Source organism: Halichoeres trimaculatus, unplaced genomic scaffold, assembly GCF_033239565.1.
Source record: "Halichoeres trimaculatus isolate MK-OKI-2021-1 unplaced genomic scaffold, fHalTri1.1 fHalTri1_scaffold_10, whole genome shotgun sequence".
Classification (NCBI taxonomy): domain Eukaryota; kingdom Metazoa; phylum Chordata; class Actinopteri; order Labriformes; family Labridae; genus Halichoeres; species Halichoeres trimaculatus.
The window spans coordinates 5,209,104-5,234,007 of NW_027437187.1; the positions used below are offsets into that span (position 1 = coordinate 5,209,104).

A 24,904-nucleotide genomic window follows, 5' to 3' on the forward strand; every position below is an offset into this window, starting at 1 on the left:
CTGCGGAGGGATGGCGGGCATACAGGAGCAGTGGGAGGAAGAGGAGGAGGAGGAGGGGACCAGCAGGAAGCCTCATGATTTATTTAGACCCAGGGGCACCTGTGCCAGTCAGCCGCTGATGGCAGCCCTCACCCTGCCATCACACCGGTGAAAAGAAAGCGTGATCTGTGGCGAGCAGGGGGGTTAATATATGACTACTGCAGAGCCAGTTTCACCTGTCCAGTTAATGACTGTCAGATAAAGAGAGGGGAAAGTTTCATTGTTCTACAGTTAAAGTCAGAGCTGCAGTATTTAAAATGATGATTACAGGATAACTGATCATGATTATCAGTCATTTCAGGAAACATTTCCTTCACATTTCAATCAACAGAAGAACAATTTCAGATCTATTTCTGCCACGTTCCAGCTGGTGAACAAACCTGTCATAAAACTTTAAATCAGGTTCTTCACCTGAATGTTTCTGCTTCCTTCACAAACATGCAAACACTGCCTAGTCATCACTCTCATCCAGTGCACTTGTGTTTTTGAGCTGGTTGAACCAGTCAGTTGTGTTGCTCTGCAGCTCAGACGCAGCATTTTTGCTCTCTTTGCAAATCATCTTATCTTTACAAACATCACTTAGTCAAAACAACAGATGATGAGCTGTTTGAGGACACCAGCTTTCAGTCTTCAGCTGCAGAAATGTGACTTTTTGATACTTCTTCCCCTCTGAACTGCAGCTGCCAGGTTGGCTTTCAATACTTAAGACCCAATGAATCATTGCTGTAGCCAGACACTAGGGCTGGGATGATATGATTTTCTCCTGATTCAATTCTTTTACCATTTTTGGGGCACCGATTAGATTAAAATTGCAATTCTTCAATATTTCCATTTTTTTATTTTTTAGTTTGCTTTTTACACACTAGACCAAGTGGAAAAAGTTGAATAAAAATGATGATGTCAATACACTACTGAGTCAGTTATTGAGATTCATTCAGAAGATCTGACTTGAATTTGAAATAACAAATAAATTAAAATAGATGATTTGTAAACAAAAAATTATGATTTAAAGTAGTCACACAAAAAAATACTGATATATTTTTTTCTCCCACCCCTACCAGACACATGTCATTTTACCATCAGGCAAAAATCTCTAAGGGCTTCCAAACTGCAGAGGACTGGCAAGACAAAAAAAATCATAGTTCAAACAGTATTGTTGCTTTTAACCGTCAATTACTGTGAGTTTTACTAAATTGGCATCAAAAAAATTGCCACATTAACCAAAAATATATGTCGCAGTCCTCCCCCATCATTCTGGACTAAATGGGCTATTCCACAACATGCATGGTCCAGCTGTGCTGTGTCTTCAACCACTGCAAATTCTGAAATGTGCATAAGTGTTTGTGTCTTATTTCTGGAAAAAGTTGTCTCATTTGACTAAGTATGAGTCAAATAATCCTGAGATTTCCAGAAAATGTCTTATTTCAAGACATTTGAAGAGAAAAGTGACCCCTGAACTACTACTAGACAGTAGAATAATCTACTAATGGGATAAGACAGATGTACTAGTTTAGTTTAGTTTAGACATTAATCTTATTTTAAGATAATTCACAGGTAGATTTTTCTTTACCCCGATGAAATATATTTCAAATAATTTAATTTCTTGATACAAGACATTTTTAAAGACTCGTCACTAGGGATGTCCCAATACAGATCAGAGCAGTTTCGATTTTTTTATGATAAGTTTTGCCAATACCATTTTGATATTGATACCTTTCTCTGATAAATCCCATCCTCCGTTAGGTGATTCCTAGGGATGGGTACCGAATTTGGTACTTTTGTAGGTACCGACCCAATTCCATCTGTAGTACCACTGGTTCACGTAAATTCATAAGGTACCATGTTTAGGTACCTAAATGCATCCTTGTGACTCTGAGAAATGGAAGGTGATTCACCATGCTGGACATGAACACAGCATTGCAAGGTTATACGCAATGAATATTAAATAATTTTTCTTTTTTCATTTTTTTATTAATCAAGTTAATATGTATTGCCACATAACACACTCAAAAGTACTGAAAATTGGTACCATTGAGTACCGCTATCGTTTGCCAGGTATGGGGCCTTGATACTGTATAGTTTCATATGTGAAAGGTACCCATCCCTAGAGATTCTGTTGTAAATGATAAATTACATTAGCTGTATTAAAGTAAGCCCTGTTGGTACGTCCTCGAGGAACACTCCTTTACAAATGTTGTGAGACGCTGTTTTACTATCATTGCTTAAAGAAGTCTCACACAGCAGACATGTTTGCATCTTGGTTTTCTTTATAGAAGCTGTAAAGCGTGACGATACTGAAAATACAAGAAATCTGGATCAATTTTGATCACGTAATGAATTCCTATGCTGTCTGATTTTTCAAAAACAGGCGCTGATACCGATCAGTGTATGGGATCCCTACTGGTCACTGAGTTTACTAAGATGATCTTTACTAGAAATAAGACACTTAAGTTTCGGTGTTTTCCGTGAACAGGGATGAAGAGACAGTGAGATGTCAGAAAGAAGCCAATAGAGAGCACAACAGCCCCAGAAAACAAAGAAGAAGCAGGAGGAAAGCAAGGTGTTGTGATCTAAACTGTGAAAGTAACAAAGAGGGCAACAGAGATGGTCAACAACAAGATACTCCAAGTAGAACATTAGACTAATGGGTACAGGGGGGCATCTCTGCTCTCCACAGGTGGAGCATGCGCTCAGACGTCAGTGTCACAGTCGTGTTTCTTCAATCCTGAGAAGCCAACTTCATGACCGGCTGTTTCGTCGTCTGTGGGTTTCATGATGCTGCGTCTTTTTTTTTGTCCCCTTATCGTGCAGTGAAGCATCTCCACAAACACCTGTAAGGTTGAACAGCTCTAGGTGAGCAAAAATCCCATGTTTCAAATAAGCCAATCAATACAGAGCAGGCGTATTGCAGCCTTAGTGAGCTTAAGTGGGCGGCTCGCCGAGTTTTATCAAGGCAGCTTAATTTCCGTCAGCTTAATATCCTGGGAAATGTATGGAAATTGAACCGCGAGCGAGAACAAAGACAAGTAGCTGGGATGAAACGATGTGGTGAAACTCGGAGAGCCGTGTCTTATCGTAGCAGAGCACAGTCCCACTCCAGCAGGGATGCAGTCACACACACATGAGCAGCACCAGTCTGAGCGTATTGTTTCCATCAGCCAAACGCTGAAGTCCACTTTTACCTACAGAGCTAAATATTCTCACTCATTATTTGCCTAAACGAGCGTGAGCACTGACTCCTGTATGTGATCTGATGCATATGCTGGAGTGTGCTTGTTAATTAGCTTAGCTGCTACATGTCTCCTGCTTTGGGCTGCTCTGTGGAGACACATGGAAGAGCTGCCCAGAGGCAAATTATAAATGAGAAACAGGTTATTAGGATTCTGTCATGCATACTAAGGTGTTATGACTGTCATAAAGTGAAGCAGGAGTGAATGCAGGGAGCAGTAATTATCATTTTAGGGTTCTTTCTTTTACAGCCAGCTCCTGACTATTATAGACGATCATTTCAGCACATACAGTCAACACGGCTGAGGCCCTGAGTGGCCGGCAGCTGGAGGTATAAACATAAACCGAGCAGAAAGTCAGCAAAAAGTAACAACAAGTCGCAGCGGCCACCCAGGCAGGCTGAACCTCATGAAGCTCATCTGCATTAGTAATAATCTGACACTGCTCGGGGGTGAGACTGCGCTGTTCCAGGTACTGGTTAGGAATGCAAAACAACCACCTTCAACACACCCCCAACCCCATCACCTCACCCCCCTCTCCCCCTTTTTCCTCCCTCGTTCAGGAGACTTTCTGGAGAAGCTTCACACAAACAACACCTGCACTATTAACAGCGCCGTTTCCACTGAGTGCATCTGCCTCTTCTGTCCTTTTCCAATTCATCTTTCCTCTGTAGCAACCTGATCCTGGCATTTACCCACCTTTCTCCCACACACACACACACATACACACTTAAATACACGCTTCACAGAACAGTAACTAATAGCAACCTCATTCATTAAAACACCCCTTGATGTTTCGCACGAAGGAAGGATAAATGTGCTGGAACGCCTGCCCTGTCTGTCTGTCTGCTTGTGCAACGCTAACAACAGATAGAGAGGCAGATAGACAGGTGGGGCAGCAGCTCATCGTGGAGTCAGCCGCCTCAGCCCGAGCAGCGCCGGCACCTCCTCTGATGGAGACGGATACATATTTCATCAGTTATTAAGGCTAAGACATAAGCCGGGCTGTGTCAGAGATCCTACTGTAGCGTCAGCTGCTCCCGCCTTCACTGCCAGCATGAATATAGATACAGGCTTTAAAAGAGGAAATGCAAAATGTTCTCAGCTTTTTGTGAACCTCCCGTCAAGATCTCCACTTATTGTGCACAGATACAGACATAAAACTGCACAGTACGCTCCTCTTTCTCATGCATGTAAAGGTTTGGAGGTGTGTGAAATGTGAGTGTTAGGTAACAGGTACATGTATCCAGCATGTGCATCATATAGCTTCAGGCTCTGAGGTTGTTAATGTGCTGATGTTTAATTACAGGAAGGAAGTGATCGGATTCTGAACAAGCTTAAACTCTGAGAAATTCAGGTGAATGCTGATTAAAAATGGAAAAGGATAGTTGGGAATTAAAACAAATGATAGTGGGGTGCAAAAGAGAGGGTTGTTGCTTCATTTGTTCACATGATAAATAAAACTTTGTAAGGAGAAACTGAAATCTGCTTTTTCTTGCCTCTGTACTGATTGGCAAGTCCCTGCCTGATTTAAATGGGATTAGAAAATTGGTTCCTAAAATCACCAAAACTTTCTCAAAGATGCTGAGAGGAGGATTGGTTTTAATTGGACAGCTTCGCCACCTTCTGGCCTGGAGTATCCACACACTGTCGTAAATTACTTTAAGCAAAGTGTGTGTTTGTTTTGGAAAAAAAATGGAGATTGGATCGAAAAAAAAAAATTCTTTTTACTGGAGTAAGATATTTATCGGTACAGTTACGTAGCACTACGGTTTGAAACGTGACGTCAAGCAAACGTTGGCTATATGTAGTGCTATCGGCAGCCCCGTGCTCCAGCCTATCTATAGGCTCGAGAGGTGTCAACATTTCTGAGAGTCAGCCAGCTTGATGCAAGACCTCAAAGAGCTTTAAAGTAATCAGTAAAATCTTAAAATCAATTCTCAAATGCACAGGAAACCAGTGGAGAGCAGCAAGGACAGGAGTGATGTGATGTTTAAACCAGAAGAAGCCAGCATGAAGTGAATACACAACATATTCCAGCATTTAGATATACACACATAAAACAATCAAAAACATTTTATTGTGTCTGTGATCGACAAATTTTAACGGCTAACACCACTTCTTTGAAGTACACCAAATACCTTTCAAGTATAATTTTATATTCTGATATAAAAGAGTCCACGAGCAAAACTAATGTCAGAGCTTTAGTAACACTTAGAAACACTATCCGTGCCGAACTGCCATAAGGCGGTACAGTGCTGTATTCAAATGAGTACAGCAAGTTTACGTTAGCTGCTGCACATGGCTCTTTAATATTCACGTGAGTACTCGTCTATGATTGGCTGAGCAGGAAAGGTGTTTTAATATTCATGAGGAAAGTGATCTGTGATTCGTGCTTTGTGATCATGTGCATATCATGTGGACGTGACATCTCACGGTGAGCCAATCAGGAGATGAATATCAAAGAGCTTCTGTAGCCACAGGAGCTTGTGTCTGAATTGTGCATCATGGCTGCTGCTAACGACCAACCGGAGCTTGAAGAGCCTCCCCCCTCGCTGTATAATGGTAAGTTTTTGGTTTAATAAACATGCTAAACAAGCAAATGGTTTTGTTGTTCCATACTGTACTGAAAATGTACCGGACCGTGACCCTAAAACCAAGGTACGTACCGAACCGTGGTTTTTGTGTACCGTTACACCCCTACTTAGCACCAAATCCATGTTCAGGAATTAACATGGAAGTGCATTAAAACCCGTGCTTAACAATCTCCTAAACTGCCTTCAGGCCCCAGTTTAGCCCAGAGGTTAAAACCTGCATCCCGAGTTCAGAGGCTACGGCTCCTGGAGCAGTTGGCCCAGGTTCAAACTGAACTCCATCCCTGATCCTACTTCCTGAATTCACTGTACAAGTTTATGTGCTTCTTCAGCAAAACCATCCACAACTTTTCTTTTTTAAAAAGAAGCTACTAAGGAAAAAAATAAAAGAGTTCAGGGGACAACTTTGGGAAATTCTGCTAGAACCAAACACCATCTTTGGTTCAGTGCCTAACAGAGCTCTGGTGGATAAAGACATGAAACTGTCCTCCTGAGACACCAAAACCGCAGTGACTTGAGGACAGTTCAGCAGACAGTCATGCAGGGTGTTCGTCTGTCTCCACATCGCTCCTCCCTTTCCTCTCACAGCTACATGCAGACTGTCTCCACACCAGCTGCACCCCCTCAGAAAACTTTAAATAATATCCCAGCACATTCCAACCTTTTCACGGCCTCTACCCAGTGAGATAAATAGGACAAACATGACCAATTGGGACAAGACAATAATCCCTTTATCTGACACAGGGTAAGCTTGACTAGCCGGCTTACCGGTTACATAATTAGCTGTAGGCAAGAGGGGAGCAGGAAAGGAAGGGAGGATAAAAGAAGTAGGACCAGGGTAAGGTCGGTCAGGTTGATGTAATCGGGACATAAAAACCACACACTGCAAAAACTGAAATCTCATCAATTGTTTTAGTCTTATTTCCAGTAGAAAATGTCTTTTTAGACTTTAAATGAGCCACATTCATCCGACATCTGAGAAAAATGTCTTATTTCAAGTTCTTTAAAGACAAAAATGAGGTCTGAACTGCTTGTAACAAGTAATTAAAATCTCCCAGTGGAACAAGAGTTACTCTTATAAAGACATTGTTCAAGTTTAAATCTTTTTTTTTTTGTCTCATTTTTGTCTTTAAAGAACTTAAAACAAGAAGTTTTTCTGAACTTGAATGTGGCTCATAACAAGTATAACAAGAAAATTTTTACTTAAAATAAGACAAAAACACGTGATTATATTCCTGTTTTTTTTGCAGTGCAATAATTAGGAAAGAATAATATGAGGTAGAGTTGCTGACCACAGAGAGCTTTAAATGATAGTAAGAGACTGTGTTTAAGTTCAGTGTCTCTGAGTGGAGAAGTGGCACCGACTGGCCTGTTTGACAAAGATAGATGAGCTCAGCTTCATGAGGCTGCGAGCGCCCTGAGAGCTGTTCTCGTAAACAGCACATCACTTGTTTACCTTGAATACTGCTGTTTTATTTGCATGAGTCAACCTTGTGGAAAATCCATAAGTCATTTGCAAGGCTCTTACAGCACATCACGACAAACAGCAGCGATGGCATCTCAGATGCAAACAGCCATGTCTGAGGGGCATAAAAGCCCCCACCAAATGGAAATATGACACTGATTTACTGTGTTTAATCTCTGCTATTATGACTCGTTATTAACTCTTTTCTTCATTACAACAAACCAACTCAAACTTTATTTAAAGAGCACATTGAAAACAACCGAAGCTGACCAAAGTGCTGTACAGATTAAAAGCAGCACAAATAAGATGCAATACTAAGATACATAGAAACATACAACTAGAGAAAACATAATATGAAATGAAAAAGAATATATATATTTTTTTTAAACTATGCCAGATATCCATTCACATTTTGATTAAAGGGGCTGTGAGGAGTTTCTAAGTGATCTTAAAAAAGTCTTCCTTCTGGATATATCCCTGATTTTAATCCACACTTTAAAATGAGATTATCAGCACCAATGTTACAGGTTACAGGTAACTTTAAAATGCTACTTCTTAGCTTCCCGATAGGGTCAACGCAGACCTGATTGATTTACGGCAAGCCAAAGTCTCTGACAACGCCATGCGGCTAACAAAGTTTAGTAGAGAAGAGAGATCTGTGTTTTTCTCTGCTGAAAATGATTTCTATGATTAATCTTGTAGTGATGGTGGGCACTGGAGCCTAACTGTCAGACAGAAAAAGGACAGAAGAGCAGAAGAAAGATAAACAAGAGAGAGATAGAGCACGAGCTAAAGGCTAGCATCTTTTTGTGCTAATGTTGACTCCAACCCACAGTCAGCAGTTATTCTGCAGTGGTCTGTTCAAACTTGAGAGTCTATCAATAAAATGAAGAGTGAGGTTACGTTAGCTCTGATTGGTAGATGACTGACAGGACAGAACCAGGATTCACTAACGTTACCTCAGCTGAGCTAAATATAAACAGCTACTAAACTATATACAAACTGACAGTGTTTACTTGTTGTCATGTTAGCTTACATATACGTCGGAGCACCGGGCTGCTGATAGCACTACATTTAGCTGGCTACTACGTTTGCTTGATGTCACATTTCAAACCGTAGCGCTATGTAATTGTACGCAATACCTTACCTTAAACAAAGAAAGTTTATTTTAATCCCATCTCCATTTAATTCCAAAACAAACACACGCCTCACTAAAAATAATTTATGACAGTGTGCTGAGACTTTGGACCAGAAGGTGGCGAGGCAGTCCACTTAGAACAAATCCTCCTCAAAGCATCTTTAAAAGCCAGAAAAAGGTGAGACTTGAGAGAAGATTGAAAAACACCTATTGACCCTGCAGAGTGGATATGCAAAGGTAGGTTGTTCCACAGCCAGGAGGGCAGCCAACACAAAGCTCTGTCACCTCAAGTTTTATACCTGGTTTTGTGAATTAACTGTTATGTCTCATCTCATATGTTAAACTCACATCCTTTGGTGTAGTCTGGTTTTTTAAATTTGTAGTAATGTCTTGCTTCTCGTTTCAGATAACTTCACTTCCTGCCCTGATGTGTTTCCCGCTCTTGTGATTGCTGACCCCGCCCCTATTGTTTCCACCTGTGGCCTATCACCTCATGTATAAATAGTCTGTGTAGTGTCCTGTGTCTGTTCGTCTCGTCCTGTCAAGCCAGTTATCTGAAGCCCCCTGTTGAATCTTATTTACTTAGTTATTTTATTTATTTGATCCTGGGTTTTTCCAGCGCTTGCTGAGGTTTTTGTTTGTTCCTGTTCTGTGTTTTTGGTGACTTTTTGTTCTCACTTTTATTGCAATAAAATCAACTTAAGCTTCTTTTAGTTGTGCGCCTGGGTCCTTGTAGAAATTCTTGCCAGTAATATTGTGAAGTCAGGCGTTATCAGTGCAGGAAACCTCAAAGCCCTCATCTTATTGGCTCCTGGTACAGCGTCACCCCTCCTCAATTTGTATTTTTGTTTTTATATGACGTGCATCAAACAGAAAAATATCCTAAAAACTGAAAAATATTGAAAAGAAAAGTGTCAGACAAGCTCATGCAACAAACATTCTGTTTCTATGAACCAAAGCAGACAACAGGCGGATGTTTCTGCTGTTACAGGGGAGACAGCATATCAACAGCCAGCAGGGCGCAGCAGAAAAACTCCACCTGGATCTCCACCTTCAAGGTGCTGTGTGCAGGACAGAAGCAGAAACAATCCCGCTATCTTCTCATCTGAAACCATCAAAGCTGATTTGATGTTCTCCTCTCAGCTTTTGAACTCACCATGAACTCCACCCGCAGCCCGGGTTTGTTTGTGGCCCAAACTGTACGCCATGCGAAGACACCCGCAGTGCTCATCTCCCATGAGCTCATTCTTTGAAATAAATTGAACGTCATGTACTATTCCTCACGCTGAGTCCTGGCACAGTCAAGCAAACATGCTCAGGTTGAGTCACCGAGTGCTTCATGACGCCAAACACACACCACTCTGAATACCTCAAAACCAGGGTCACCAAATGCTGAGCCAGGTTCTGGTGACTTTTGGGAAATTTTCTGGTCACTGTCTGCCTTTTTTTCCACTCCTACACCACCAAGAGGAAATGAAGGGATGATCTCTTTGCTCTCTCCCACTCTTCACTCCCCGAGAAAACAAACGGGAACATTTTATGGCCTGACTGTTGACCTAAAGCCCAGGAGCAACTAAAACAGGCTGCTGCTGGTGTTTACTTCAGGATGAGCCACTTAAACTGAAAAAACAGCACTGCCCTGTTCAAACGCACAATCCAGCTCCCAGACTGGGTTCTTAATGTACTCTTGGTTCAGTTTGAGGGAGGGGTTTGTAAAAACACTTCATAAAGACTCCAGCTTTGATGAAATAATCCACCTGTCAGCAGCCTGCAGAGACGATCAGGATCTGAAGAATCCTGCGCTTCAAGCGTTTTATCTTCTGAACGCAGCGATTTGAATATCCGTTAAAGTTCATCACGCTGCAGGAAACAATGGCTCAGTGTAGCATGTGTAAAAAAGCCTGTGACAACTGTTTCAACACTGCACTAAAGCCAGACCACAAACTTCACCTGACGGAGTCTGCACTGTGAGCCGAGCAGAGCAGAGCCACCACCTGGCGTATGTGAGCGTGGGTTTGTGTGTGTTTTTGCATGAGGTACCATAGACGCACACCTGTTCCTGTCTAACCCCAGCACCAGGCTTCAGCATCAAACAAAGCTCCTCTCTGTGTCGGCACGGTCACTGTTTGAGTCCTCACACAGTTCCCTCAACGCTGCCTCTGCTGAAACCTAAACACACCGTTTGCTGCGAGGCTGTTTAAGAAGGAAGGGAGAAGAAAGACCGGCCTTCCTGGGGACTCATCTGGTTCTAATGCAGGGCCCGCTGGTGTGGATTACAGGCACATATTACAGGAGAACTCGGGCTGACCCCTCATCTCTATCTCTGGGGAAACGGGAGCCAGCCATGGTGATGGGGGTTGAGGGTCTGGGGGGGCCTTGGGAGCAGAGGGGTGAATGAAAACCTTTGGACAGGCTGAGTTTCCCCAAAGCTTCATTCACACATGCACGAAACTAGCTGCACTGCAAAAAATGAAATCTTATCAAGTGTTTTTTGTCTTATTTTCAGTAGAAAATTCCTTTTTAGACTCATTATGAGCCAAATTCACATGACCAATCCATAAAAATGTCTCGTTTAAAGTTATTTAAGGACAAAAATCAGGTCTGAATTGCTCGTAACCATTAAAAAAATCTGCCAATGGAACAAGAGAAAAGTTTCTTGTATTAAGACATTACTCTAGTCTCAAGGAAATTTTCAAGCAATTTTTTCTTGTTCCATTGGCAGACTTTTTTACTGGTTACAAGCGATTCAAACCTCATTTTTGTACTCTGATAACTTGAAACAGACATTTTTCTGGATTGATAAGTTGAAAGTGGCTCATATTGAGTACAATAAGACAATTTTTACTTTAAAAAAAAGGCAAAAACACTTGATAAGATTTCAGTTTTGTGCAGTGTGAAACGTTCTGGATGAGCATGTTTGGACACAAAATCCTCACCTTGACCTCACCTGGACTTTTTTTCTGCTGAACAATTCTCACAATAAATCAAAGCGAGACAAAATAAGAACACCTCAGGAAATCCAGTGTGAGAGAAAGGGCAGGGTGGATGATGTCTCTATCAAGCAACAAGTCTGAAACTGAAAGAGCGACTAGAAACAGGACGAATAAAAACACCTGAGCTGGAAACTAAAGTGTCTGCACACCCATCTGTTTACATATAACATTGATATAAATCTAAAATCTGTCATCATAGTGTGAGTCTCTCTCTGTGGTTTTCAGCGCAGGCTTCTGACATCATGAGTGCCATCCCCCTTCCTCTTGCAAGACTTAACACTTTGTGAGCATGCAACTTTGGAAAATTCAAAGGTCAAAGCTCCAGAGAATTTCTGCAAAATTTCAAAAACCTCACATGTGAAAGAGGCCAGAAATCTCTTCACACGACCTTGAACCCATTTCATACCAAGAGATGCCTCTGCTTCAAATATTTCCTGTGGTCTGTCACCTCCTCACTACAGCCTCTGATTATCGTCAAAGTAACTCCTAAGCATGCTTGTTTACCACATTAAATGCAGTAAGCAGGACGCCACTCTGAAAGCTTTTGAGTTTCACAGCCTCTCCACCACTGGATGGAGGCGGGGGTGGGGGTTACTACGAGGGTAAACAAGCAAACAGGAAAGGCCGAAAGAGAGGACTTCAGCACTCTGGGTGTTTGGCCAAATAATCAGCTCTGCAGTGAAAACATTCCTGTTAAAGCAGGGATCAATCAAACATGATGCAGATAGCACAATGAGCCCAGCAGAGTGAACTGTTTCCTCTGGGACACTTCCTCTTTGAATCTCCAACACAAGATAAAGAGCAGAGGAACAAGGCTTCAGCTCTTACCTGTAGTATCTGGACTGTAGATAGGTGGAGCACACCGCTTTCGACACATGGCTAGCAGATCCAAAGTCAATCACTTTGACCCTGTAGGGCTGTCGAGACGGGTCCACGAGCATGATGTTCTCCGGCTTTAGATCCGCATGGATCAGCCCCAGACTCTTCAGTTTCATGAGCGCTGTGGCCACTTGCTGCAGCACGGGTCTGATGTATTTGAGCGGCAGGGGGCTGAACTTGTTCTGCTTGAGGAAGTCGTACAAGTTCTGCTCCAGCATCTCAAATACCAGGCACGTGTGGTTCTTGTGCTGGAAGCACTCGTAGGCCCTCACAAAGTTGTAGTCATCTGCGCTCTCCGTGCTGAGCCGTGCCAGGATGCTGACCTCGATCTGACCCTGCCGTGCGTACGACGGGTGGTTTTTCAAGATCTTGATTGCGACGATCTCGTTGGTGCCCCGCTTCCAACACTTAACGACCTGTCCAAAGGTTCCTCTCCCCAAGAACTCCAGCACCTCGTACGTATTGGTCATGGAGCAGAGCACCTCGTGCTGCACCAGCTGATAGTCTCCTTCGCTGTTGGAGCCGCTGTTCTTGGACGTTGCCGTGGAGGTGGCAGTCGCCACCGTGGCCACCATGGCTCCACTGGCAGCTCCGTTCTGGATCATGGGTGGGCCGTGCTCCTCGATGATCTGCACACTGCTGTTGTTGTCAAGCTCCTCACTCTTGCGTTTAAGCCCACATCGCTGGTAGGTATCCAGGAGACTGACCGTGCTGCGGCGTGTCAGGTTGTGAACGCCGATCCCACCTCCCAAACTGCCTCCGCCCCCACCTCCACCACCACTGCTGTTGCTGCTGCTGCCTCCACCCCCGCTGCCCAGCAGAGACCCCACGGCCCCCGAAGTGCTGCTGGCTGAGGCGACCACGATGTGGCCCGCGCTGGCTGGAAAGATGAGTGCCTGCTCGTAGGGCAGGGTGGAGCTGGCGACCTGCAGGGAGCTGTTGATGCCGAGGGGGCCACCGGTGGCCGACAAGTTCTTGCTGCTGTTGTGGCTGTAGACTTTGCTGTGTGTGCCGTACCCTGTCATATCCCAGTTACAACTCTGCTCCACCTTCAGTTTCTTCACGCTAAAGAAGGCACTTGATTGGAGAGTGTGAGGGGAGAACACTTGCACTTGCGAGGCCATACCTGTGAGAAGAGGGGGAGAGGGGGAGGGGTGGAGAGGACAGGAGGGGAATGAAAGTGAGAGGTTAGGAAATTGAGAGTGTCTGAAACATGAGCAGAAGCTGAAGCTTTAAATAAAGACAGCTTGGGTCAGAGCGGGTCATTAAACACCAAGCGTATATGCCGCTGATGTGACGCATGTTAACCCTTAAACTCTGAACACGAGAGAGAAGATAAAGACATGAACCAGCAACAAAAAGCCACTCAGCATCTGTTGCTCTGGCATAAAATTCTTTGCTTCAGTTTTTAAGAGAAACCACATCATTAAAGTGATGGGAAAGCTTTTTTTCTGTCATGTTAAGGCCTTCTTTTAAAAAGTTATATAACATAAATAAAAAGCAGAATGTCTGGCAGAAAGATAAGCGGGTTTAGATGGAGTGGTGCTTATACAAACCACTGGTTCAAGCAGAGGAAATGCCTTTTCCCCCACTGTTCCCATCTGCAGCAAAGTAAATAGGCTGAGTGAATACTAAAAGAATACCCTTTCATGGGACAGTCCACAGAGACAGCCGAGCAACACAAAAACATACACAAAAACAGCCCCATGAAAAAATCTCATGGCATGATTGCAATTTCCTTTTCCCACTACACAACCCAGCCTGTGCATCCACTGGTCCACCATTACTCAGTTCAGGGAAGGCGCTGAAAGAAATTTTGTTGAAGTAACTATGAGAACAGGAGAGGGGCACTGAACTCCCTCTCAACTACAGATCCCGAAGACAACAAAACAAAAGCAAAACTGCAGCGAGGCTGTGCTCTGAACTCCTGGGAACAAACTGCCTCAGAATAAGCAAAAGCCTCTCCAAGCAAACAACCGCCCAAAAATAGTCCCTTTCTTTATCTCCGTGTGTGCAAACAGGCCTGTTTGTAGCATTGAAATGATTATAACAGCACAGCGTAGATTATGAGAGACTTGTAGTGATGCTATGTTTAAAGAGTTTCCAGTAAACCCAAAATTAGTTTACTGCTAACAAACTAAGAGCTTCCACCTGGCCATGCCAACACTCACACAATTAGACCTCGCTGTTCAACCGCCGATGCGTGAATCAAAGAATGCGCCGGTCACAGCTTGCACACAAACACCCAGAAAAAGCCGTGCATACAAATAGCCATTAAACTTTGTTTGCTGCTGGAAGAATGCTGCGTTTGTGTGTTTAATGGACGCCTTGAAAGCTGGGAAATGTTTTATATGTTTTCAGATAATTAGGAAACATTTCCCACTCCAAGATGGTGGGGACTTCCATTCCTCGGAGCTGTATTGTGTGGACAGACGGCAGAGGAGGAGGGAGACATGCTGGTCACTTTGTCATTATTAGTCCTCTGAGTGGTGATGATGATTAATTCAGTCGGAAGTTGGTGGTTCTGCTCCGTTCTCTGCTTCATTTGTCTTTTTTAACCATCCTTACCTTTCCTACTTATGCAGTCTCTGTGTGGCCTTGCTTAGCCTTAATAGTTATCAGTCGGGTCATCTGGACTTAGCCCTAATGCTGCAGGATTGAAGCAGTACATCAGAGGGCTCACTCTGAGCCTGGCGGGTGTTGTGCAGTAGCTGGGGAAGAATAACACCTCCAACTTTTTTTTAACCGCCTCACATCCGCGCTGAATAATCTTCAAACTCAGCCTTTTCTCTGCCTGCTGACGACATCCCGGTTTTCGTGGGTATGGCCAGTCCAGAAAGGTAATGAAGATCGTCCGCTTGGCTATTAGGGGCAAGGCTCTCTGCTAATCACTTAAGCCCTGAAGGCCAGATGTCACTCCTTGGATTACCAATTCCTGTGCCTGGACTTTACGCTAAAAATAATTTGAATGATGGGTTACGTCACAGGGCAGCGTCAACACTGTGTGACTGAGAGCCTGTCAGGATAATCACAGACACACACTGATGAGCACAAAGATGGATGGTCTCACACAGAGCTGGCCTGTTCCTCTTATGGAAAATTCCAGCAATACATATCTGCCAGCATGATTATGGATAGCTCAGGGTTTTACAAGGCCAGAATGAGGCTGGCTGCTCTTTGCATTAGCATCACATGAATTCCTCCTCAACCTCGGTCTTAGTCACTCATTGACTCCCCGTCAGTTTTTAACCCCGTGGTCAAAGAGTTCACTTGACACTGCCTTCACGGTGCAATGAGCTGGATGCCACACAAGTTCCCCTGAACCGAGAAAACACAACCCGCGGAAAGAAATGCATAGATAAAAACAGAACTCGCTGACTTATGTGCACAGCTAGTTTCTCCATAAGATCTTAAAGCTGCAGCACAGTTTGGAGCCCTGTGCGGGAAACAGATAAGTAATTAACTGAACCAAAAGTAAGAGGTCAAATGGCTGGAATGTTATCTCAGAACAACATACACAGAAAACAATGTGAGCAATTATACTTCTCCGAAAAGGCGGCTCCAGCTCTCATGAATCACTCCTCACCCAAACTAGAGTTCAAACATATTTATGATCTCGAATCGAACAACCAAACCCTCTGTACTTTCGTCGCAAAAACTCTCTCTTTCAAACTCTCCTCTTGAAGTTTATTTGAATTTCTGAACTCCACGCCAAGCGCAAAACTGTAAAGGTCCATTGTTGTGCATTTACAACGCTGGAATGCCTTCAGTAGCCAAGGCTTTCCATTTAGCATACCTAAAGGAACGCTGTGTGTCCCACATACTGCAATTAAGCATGCCAGAGAGGCATTTTCCTCTGTTTAGAGGCCGCATGTTGAAATGCTAGTAGTCAATGTTTTCAGGGAGATTACTTCTCTGTCAGGGGTTTGTTAATCTTCTTTTTGGGAGGATCAGGGCCGTTCTGCATGCCATGTGAGGGCTGAAAGGAGCGGAAGGAGAATAGAGCGTGGCCATGAGTGGCCCTCACATTCTCGCCTGTGACCTGCTTCTGTTTGCTCTCCTTTATTAAAGCCGTCATTTATACTCCCCTGACAACATGACACAGAGTATTGATGAGGACGCTTTTAGACACCACCAGAACCTGCCAACGCGTCTTTTGTAATTAAAAATACTCGTTGAATAAAGAACCTGCTCTTCAAGTCCTGCCCTCAAAGTTCTGTGCTACAGTTAAATAGATCATTAAAATGTGTCTTTACTCTCACATGAGAGTAAACTCTGCACAGCAACATCCACAATGTATAAAAAAGAAGGCTTGGGCTCTGTCAGGTCTGATACATCTGGACTACATTCATCCTGAGGCCTTATGGCTGCTGATGACCCACTCTCAGTCCTGGACCTGCAGAGTCTGCAGGACTGAGGAGTGTGGGGGGTGGACTAAATCGCTGGTTAATGAAACAACTTCTGACTGTCTAGACAAAGCATTATCTTATCCTCTGATGCTACACGTGGGTTTCAGGACACTGCTAATCACACCTCCATCTCCCTTTCGAACATCCTGACACAGACAGACGAGATAACAAAATGTGACTTCTTCTGATGTTGGGTCGCTCGATCAAGGCTTCAGTCCACTCAAGAAATGTTCTAAAAGGATGAAGATTATTTTGCTTTAAAACAAGACTGGGAAAATAAAATCCCTTACTCTCCTGTAGGTAGACCTGGACTAATAACAAATTTTGCTGAACGATATATCATCCCACAATTATTGATGATATTGATGACAATATCATTTTGAGACCAAATTAACCACTAATATGTATTAATATATATATATATCTATGTATATATACTATAACAATTAAATACACCCTCTCAAATGCAGTACAATTTTATTTTTCACAAGTTTTTTTTACTATTGTATTTGGAATATCAACAACTTTCAAATATCCTTAAAACAAAAAAAAATTTAAAAAGGGCAAAAATTGAACCTAAATTAAAAAAAAAAAAAACAGTATTAAAGAGCAGTATTTCTTTTGCAATGCAGCAAACTCCACTTTCTGTGTCCATTTTAATTCTCATCATCAAGGTCAGAGTTATACTGAACGCTCCAAACTAAGGAAACTGGACTGTTTAGAGTTCATGTAGACGTTTCTCCTTATCTTCCTCATCAGCTTCATCCCAAACTATAAACAGTCCAGTTGTCTCAGTTTGAAGCGTTCAGAATAGGGATCGGTACCAAATTTGGCACTTTTATAGGTACCGACCGAATTCTGTCAAAAATACCAGGTACCAATTCACGTGAAATCAAAAGGTACTATGTTTAGGTACCTAAATGCATCCTTGTGACTGTGAGAGAGTGGAAGAGTAGGTGATTTTCCATACTGGACATGAACACAGCATTGCAAGGTTATATATTGAAGAATAAATATGTTAAATTGTAAAGAATCAACATGTTATTATCAAACAAATTTTATACCACAAACACAAAAAAAGTACCAAAAATTAGTACCATTGAGTACCAATACCGATTGCCAAGTAACGGGAATTGGTATTGGTACCGTTTTAAATGTGAAAGGTACCCATCCCTGGTTCAGAATGCACTTCCTGTGAGCTCACACCATTTTTTGCTCTGTTCTGTTTGTATTTACTTTGTGGATCAAACTCGTCAGTGAGTGTTGACTGACGGGACAAAGGCTCTGCATCTGCAGGAGCAGTTTCTTTTCCAGTTCAGAAAATTGGGTCGGGTGGTTGTGTTATAGGTGGGCATGTAAATTTGTTGTGTTGCTTTTTTTTGTTGCTGCACACTGGCTCTTCTGTGTTAATGGGTAGTATTTCTACACTGGAGCTGCGGCATTTCACTTCACAATCATGTTTTTTCCTCTTAGTTTCTACAATGTTAACCTGTGTTTTCCTCAAGGAGCTCATGACGCTCACTTGCTGTGCTCTGTGTGTTTGTGCTAGCCTGATGCTAGCAGTCCCACCTCCTGGAGACAAAGATTATGGATGACTGACTGGAGGGTTCACTCTGTTCATTCTGCCACTGAACAAACGTGCAGGTGCTGAGAGCAAACATGCATGCACATGGTGATATATACTGAGGCCAGCAAAATGATCAAGTTCTTTCATTTATTGTAAAATTAACTGACTTATTGACTATCATCCCAGGCGTACCTGTAGATCTGACTCTAATGCAGATATTTAGTGAGGGTGTGTAATCTTCAGTCCCTGCTTCCTCTCTATTATTAATGCCTCTTATCTTTGAGTAATGTTACATGAACACAGACGTCCCCGCCTGCAGACCCACTGATGGGAAACCTGTTGGGGGACAGTGACCGGGACTCTGGGGTTAAACACATCAGTGAACGCACCACTGAGGAGGAACATATTGTCCATACAGAGCAGCCTGGCCTTGTGTTCCTGCCTCCTGCCTGAGTCCTGGCCTCAGTGGGGGAGCTGGAGCTTGACGCTGCATCTCTCCCTGTCTCCCTTTCTCACCCGCTGCCACTATTGACCCTCCTATCTGCTGTTTTAGCTCTCTCCTCCCTGCTTATTTATAGAATAATGCATCAGACGAGCTCACGGGGAGATTCTGTCATGCAGGCTGCTGCTCCATCAGCCTTCATGCTCATCCTGACCACAGTTTCTGACCGGTTTGAACTGCTTCTCTCTCTTACAAACTCACAAAAGAGGACAGATATTCATCAAGCACAGTGAGGCCTCAGAGGGATGTATACATGCTGTCTGACAGACACGCACAGGACCTCAAAGACTGTAAATCCTCCACATGCTTGCTGTAAAAGTGACACTCCCTTCACTCTCCTCTTCCTGGAAGCAAACAGGCAAAGATACGGCATGTTGTGTTAGCTGTGAGATAACACTTTCACTCAGCACAAACTCACATGCATGAGCAGAAACAGAAGCAGTGGTACTAAAGTTTCCATGTTGGAGCACCAAGCAGCATGGCTCAACTCTAAACATGTTTTCCACTTTTGTTTGAGCCCACTCAATATTTACATTTCTAATCTGAAAGGCCTGGTATGTGCACATGATTCCAGAGACCTGCAAAGAACTGCACCCAAATATTCAGCCAAGAGTTTTCTGTCCTCCTTGTTTCATTTTGTTGGTCACAGAAGCTGAAGAACCAGGGTTAGTAAGTGTCGGACGATAAGGAGGCCGCTGTTCACGTTGTAAGTGGAGTCATAAAACGGCTGGTGTGAGAAAACATTTGCCTTGTTTTTACTGCCAGGTCAGCCTAACCAGGCGCTGAACCACAACGCCGGGTGGAGGAGTGGAGCAGGAGGAGGGGGAGGGCAGAGTGGCTCTGCTTGAGCTGGATTTCTTATTAATCAAATCACGAGTGTGGCAAGTGCACAAAGCACAGCGCCGAACTTCCTCCACACTGAAGAAAGAAAGAAAGAAAGAAAGAAAGAAAGAAAGAAAGAAAGAAAGAAAGAAAGAAAGAAAGAAAGAAAGAAGGATGGAGTGTTCCTGTACAGAAAAGAGAAGTAAGACATGAGGTGTGATGCAGATAAAGAGTTGTATGGCAGTATAAAAAATGAAGGGGGGGCTGAAACGACCCGACCATAAAGCAGCAGCACCTGTTAGCTCAGAGCTTAACGGCACCACCACCAACACGCCGTGTGTACATCAGCTCTGAGCACACACACAGTGAAGGGCCACGCAGGGACACACACCTGATAAGCAGCCGCTCTCCACAATGCTTATCATTACACACAGCAAGAAACACCCAACTACACACACTCAGAGATAGACAGACAGTCGCACACACACACACAAAAACATTCACACACACACCTCCTCTTATGTCATTAGGACTAACAATGACAGCTGGACACAATGTTCTATAATGAGATCAACATAAGAGACAAGGAACAGAAACCGAGCACGAGCAACAATGAGGGGGGAGGACACCCACACACACACACACACACACGAGGACAATGAGGGCGCAAAAATTGCACAATGGCAGATTGATTGGAGAGGGGACAGTGTGGTATGGATTTGGTTGCATGCTGCATGGCTCTGTTGTGCTATAATGTACTCAAACATGAATATGAGGTCAGGATGTAAATGGAGGCAGTGCTGACTGCTATCACAGCAGCCTGAGCTTTTTCCAAAGAGCGGTACAGTAAATAAGAAATAAAAGCCTTAACATGATATTCAAAGTGACACCACTGTGTGATCACACAGGGACACACACACACACACACACACACACACACACACATACCAAGCCAAGTTTATTCTTGTCGGTATTCTCCCATCTGTCCATGAAATAAAAAGCCATGACAGGAAAGAGATTTATATAAAAGAACCTTTTAGAGGCAGAGATGGAAGCCTTGACTTTAATTTCCAGGGATCAAACCTCTTTCAAGGGTATTATTACCATGACTGATTTATTTACAGCCCCAGTTCACAACAAGTTGGGATGCAGTTGAAAAAGCTGATTGAAGCAGGTAGGATGGTTTGAAAATTACTGATAGACAAACTGAAAACAGGTTCCTCTCAATTCAAATTTGATGCCAGCAACATGTTTCAAACAGTTGTTTTAGGGTTATGTTCACCACTGTCATCAGATATGTTAAGGTTTATCAACCCAGGAGATCATCTAGCGAGTCTGGAAAGTGAAATGTCCCATTCTTGCCTGATAATAGATTTTGTTTTGTCATGATGCTCCATTTTTTTTTCAACAGGTTTTCAAGTCAGGACTGCAGACAGGCCAGCTTTGGAACCTGGACTCTTCTACTGCAGAGCCATACTGTTGTAGAAGGCACTGTCTGAATTAGAGATGCACAAATCCTCTCTGGGTTTCAGTTATAGGTCTGATACAGAATACAATAGTAAGATCTGGTATCGATGACAGATCTATACTGCAAAAAATTGAAATCTTATCAAGTTTTTTTTTCTTACTCTAAACAGAAGTTGTCTCTTTACCCTCAATATGAGCCAAATTCAACTGGTCGGTTCTGTGAAATGTCTTGTTTTAAGTTTTTTAAAGACAAAAATGAGGACCAAATTGCTTGTAACAAGACAAAAAATTACCAATGAAACTAGAAGAATTTATTCAAAAATTAACTTAAAAATGTGTGTGAAACTGGAATAATGTCTCCATACCAGTAACTTTTTTCTTATTCCATTGCTAGTTTTTTTTTCACTTGTTACAAGCAATTCGGACCTAATTTTTGCCTTTAGATAACTTGAAACAAGACTGCTCAGGTAAATGTGGCTCATACTAAGTTTAAAAAGACATTTTCTACTGAAAATAAGACAAAAACATAGTGATAAGATTTCAGTTTTTACAGTGTATTCTACTAAATTCTATGATCTTGTGTGTTCATCAACAACCATGAGTGAACTCCATCATGAACTACAGGAGGTCTGTCGATTTTTGCTGAGTCAGCTGAAATATCATGAGTAGGGATGGGTACCTTTCACATATGAAATGATACGGTACCGATGCCCGGAACCTGGCAATCGGTACCGGTACTCAGCGGTACCAATTTTCTGTACTTTTTTGTGCTTTTTTTGGTGAAAAATATCAATTTGTTAATTCTCTATTTTTTTGTTTTTCAATTTGACATATTCAATATGTAATCTTGTAATGCTGTGTCCATGTCCAGCATGGAAAATCAACTTTTCTTCCACTCCTTCATAGTCACAAGGATACATTTAGATACCTAAACATAGTACCTTTTGATTTTTCGTGTCTCGGTACCCGGTACTTTTGACAGATTTTGGTCGGTACCTATGAAAAAACCTAATTCAGTACCCATTCTTAAGATGAGGATGTTAAATTAGTGCTGGTATCAGGTCTGATCAGGATCATTATCTGCAGATTTGAAATCGACTCAGAACGTCAGACAGGTGAATCCCGAGCCTGGATGGCAGGACATGTTGCTCCTAAACCTGTTCAGCATCAACGGTGCTCCACAGATGTGTTAGCTACGTGAAATGTGTGAAGTGGTGGGGTATGTGAAGAAGTAGAAATCACAAACAGTGGAGTGTAAAAAATCAGATTTAACAGCTGCAAAGGCAGAACAATGTGTGATACAGACTATAATACAAACCTAAAAACTGAAATGTGATTCTTCACAGTTTCCTTTTTTGTGATTCCTTTCTGTTAGCGCTCATACACTGTCATCCTGGTGGCTGTTTGACACTGTTTTAAAACTTTAACACCCAAAATGTCCAGCTGTACAAGCAAAAAGGGTAAGGTTTGTATTTAAAGTTTACAGCGGGGAAAGATGGGGCTCTGCTTCAGACACCGGTTTAAAGAGGACATCATCATTTCTCCACCCTGCTGCTCTGCCCTCTCACACCTGAACAGACGAACAGGTCTGGGTTAGCCGTGTGTGTTTTTATTTAACTCAGGGGTCAAAGTCTGCTGCTGCATTTATATCAAACAGAAACAGCTGCTGCAATGCCCATCCTGACAGCACACACACACACAGCTTCATGCACGTGTGCAAAATGTGTCTGCATGTGTCAGGAGAGGTTTAACAACAGACATGCCTTTGTGTTTCTAAAACTCAACACGACTTAGAGAGCTTCTGAAGACTTCCTTAACTGTTTATCTAAGCTCTGACATCATAGCTTTGTGGTGACAGCATGTAAGACGCTGCCACCCCTAAACACACACACACACAAACACACACATACACACCCAGAGGGATTCTTCTGATGCCCCACCCCTTTGAAACCCTGCGATGAACCCCGTTAACAGAGGAACCAGTCCAACCTGACCTGGCACCTGAGGACCAATCACATGCAGGCAGGGACAGAGCTCCCTGTGTGCCCAGAACACAGAACAGGAAGTGATAGAGCCATCGAGCTCTGCGAGGGGAAGATATCCCTGAGAGGAAAGGCTTCACTCTTATCTCTTTTTGTGTGTCTGTTTTATGCACAGCTGGGAAGAAACCACAGAAGCTTGGCTGTTATTTCATGTTGCCAGTTGATTCCAGGATGGAGCAGGCTGACACACACACACACACACACACACACACACACACATGCTCTGGACAAAGAGCACATGCCTCAAAGAGCACACAAACACACACACTTTTCATATGATGACCCCCACATGTGGTTTTCTCCCCTGTCTCACCCTGAAAACCCCACCTCTCCATGCTCCCTGCTATCAAATCCACACAGAGGAGGGTGCACATGCCTCCCCAAGGCGACAAGAGTGTGTGATATTTCAGTGGGGTGTGTGAAGCTGCTGCTCGGGGCCTATTAAGGCCGCAGATCAGACTAATTTAGACTGCAGATGCCTTTTTCTCCCACAAAAATGCCTCAACATGCACTCTGCAGGTGACTCACCCACACGCAAGCTTGATATATTGTTTTAATCTCCTAATCTCGCTCCGTCTCCTTCTTCTAACCCTCCCTCTCTGTTGCTCCTCTCATCCTGTCTGCCTTTGACAAAGTGAGGAGGCCCACCGTGCTTTACTATACATTCAAACAGCTCTTAAAAGATTATAAGAGAGACACAAACGCCTGCCCACATACCAATTTAGAAAGGCATATGTGTCCTTAATCCAGCTGACAGTGCGCAGTAAACATGGCTGTTGAGCCTTTCTGGCCACACAGCTGAGGAAATAAATATGGCCGGCCAACTCAGCCCTCTGCTTCTGATTCAGCGTGAAAATCATGGCTTTAGCAGATTATATTTACAGTGTCTTCACAGTCACAAATAGCAGCCAAAAGCGGGCAGGAAACGGCTATTCTGACCATCAGTTTAACACCCACACACTGAGAGGCCGTGTGAGACGAGCGCACATTTCATTTGGCTTGCATAAAAGTTTAACACCCTCAAAAAGAAAATTAGAGATGTTGGTTTTAATATTACAACTGCAGTGACTCTTTTTTTTAATTGCTTGAGATTAAATCTTATGAGTGTAAAATTGAGCCAGTTTGTTTTTTTTCCTCCACTTGAGATGTTTCTCTAAAGTTCAGAGGTAGCAGAGAGAGGTTTCAACAGATGGAAAAGATGAGCTGTGGGAATGGAGTCAATACTGATTCATCAAACTGTGAGATGCTCTCTGTGAGTAAAGATAGAAGGGCTATTAGTCTGTTAGCCCTGCTGAGGTATTTTTATTTCCCCCAGCCATTAGCATGCTGAAAGGGTCTGAATGAGATCCATGTTAGGGAGATAGATGCTGCGTCGTGCTGCCATGTTTTACGCCCAAGTGTCTTTAAGTTAATGCTTATGGATGCTGCTCCCCAGGCCTCTCACGCTGCCTCAGAGTAATGAGACCAAAACAACTCGCCTGGCCGGGGTCGCCTGGCTCCAGAGAACAGGTCCTGGGAGCTAAAGGTCAACTTTTGGCCTTTTTCTGGTCAGTTTCTCTCTAACGGTGATGGAGGGGTGGGAGTGGGCTTGTGGCTGAGAGCAGCTGCTGGGCTCCATCGAGAGGAGCCAGAGAGGACAGAGTCTTCTGTGGACAAGTTCTGATCCCAGATTTAAGAAGCAGACAGGTTAGAGGGGATGAGGGGTGAGATGTGCGACCCCCAACACCAACCCTCTAGAATCCCCCCTCTCGCCTCACCCC

General features: G+C 43.3%; 1 protein-coding gene across 3 annotated transcripts in view; it reads right to left on the minus strand.

Annotated features, from left to right (window-relative positions):
* Positions 1–24,904, minus strand: part of hipk2 (homeodomain interacting protein kinase 2) — a 120,156-nt gene that overhangs the window by 83,692 nt on the left and 11,560 nt on the right. For all 3 annotated transcript variants that reach the window (XM_074677315.1, XM_074677314.1, XM_074677313.1), the window contains exon 2: positions 12,285–13,461. In XM_074677315.1, coding sequence (XP_074533416.1) covers positions 12,285–13,461 — 1,177 coding nt within the window. The remainder of the gene's footprint in view (positions 1–12,284; positions 13,462–24,904) is intronic.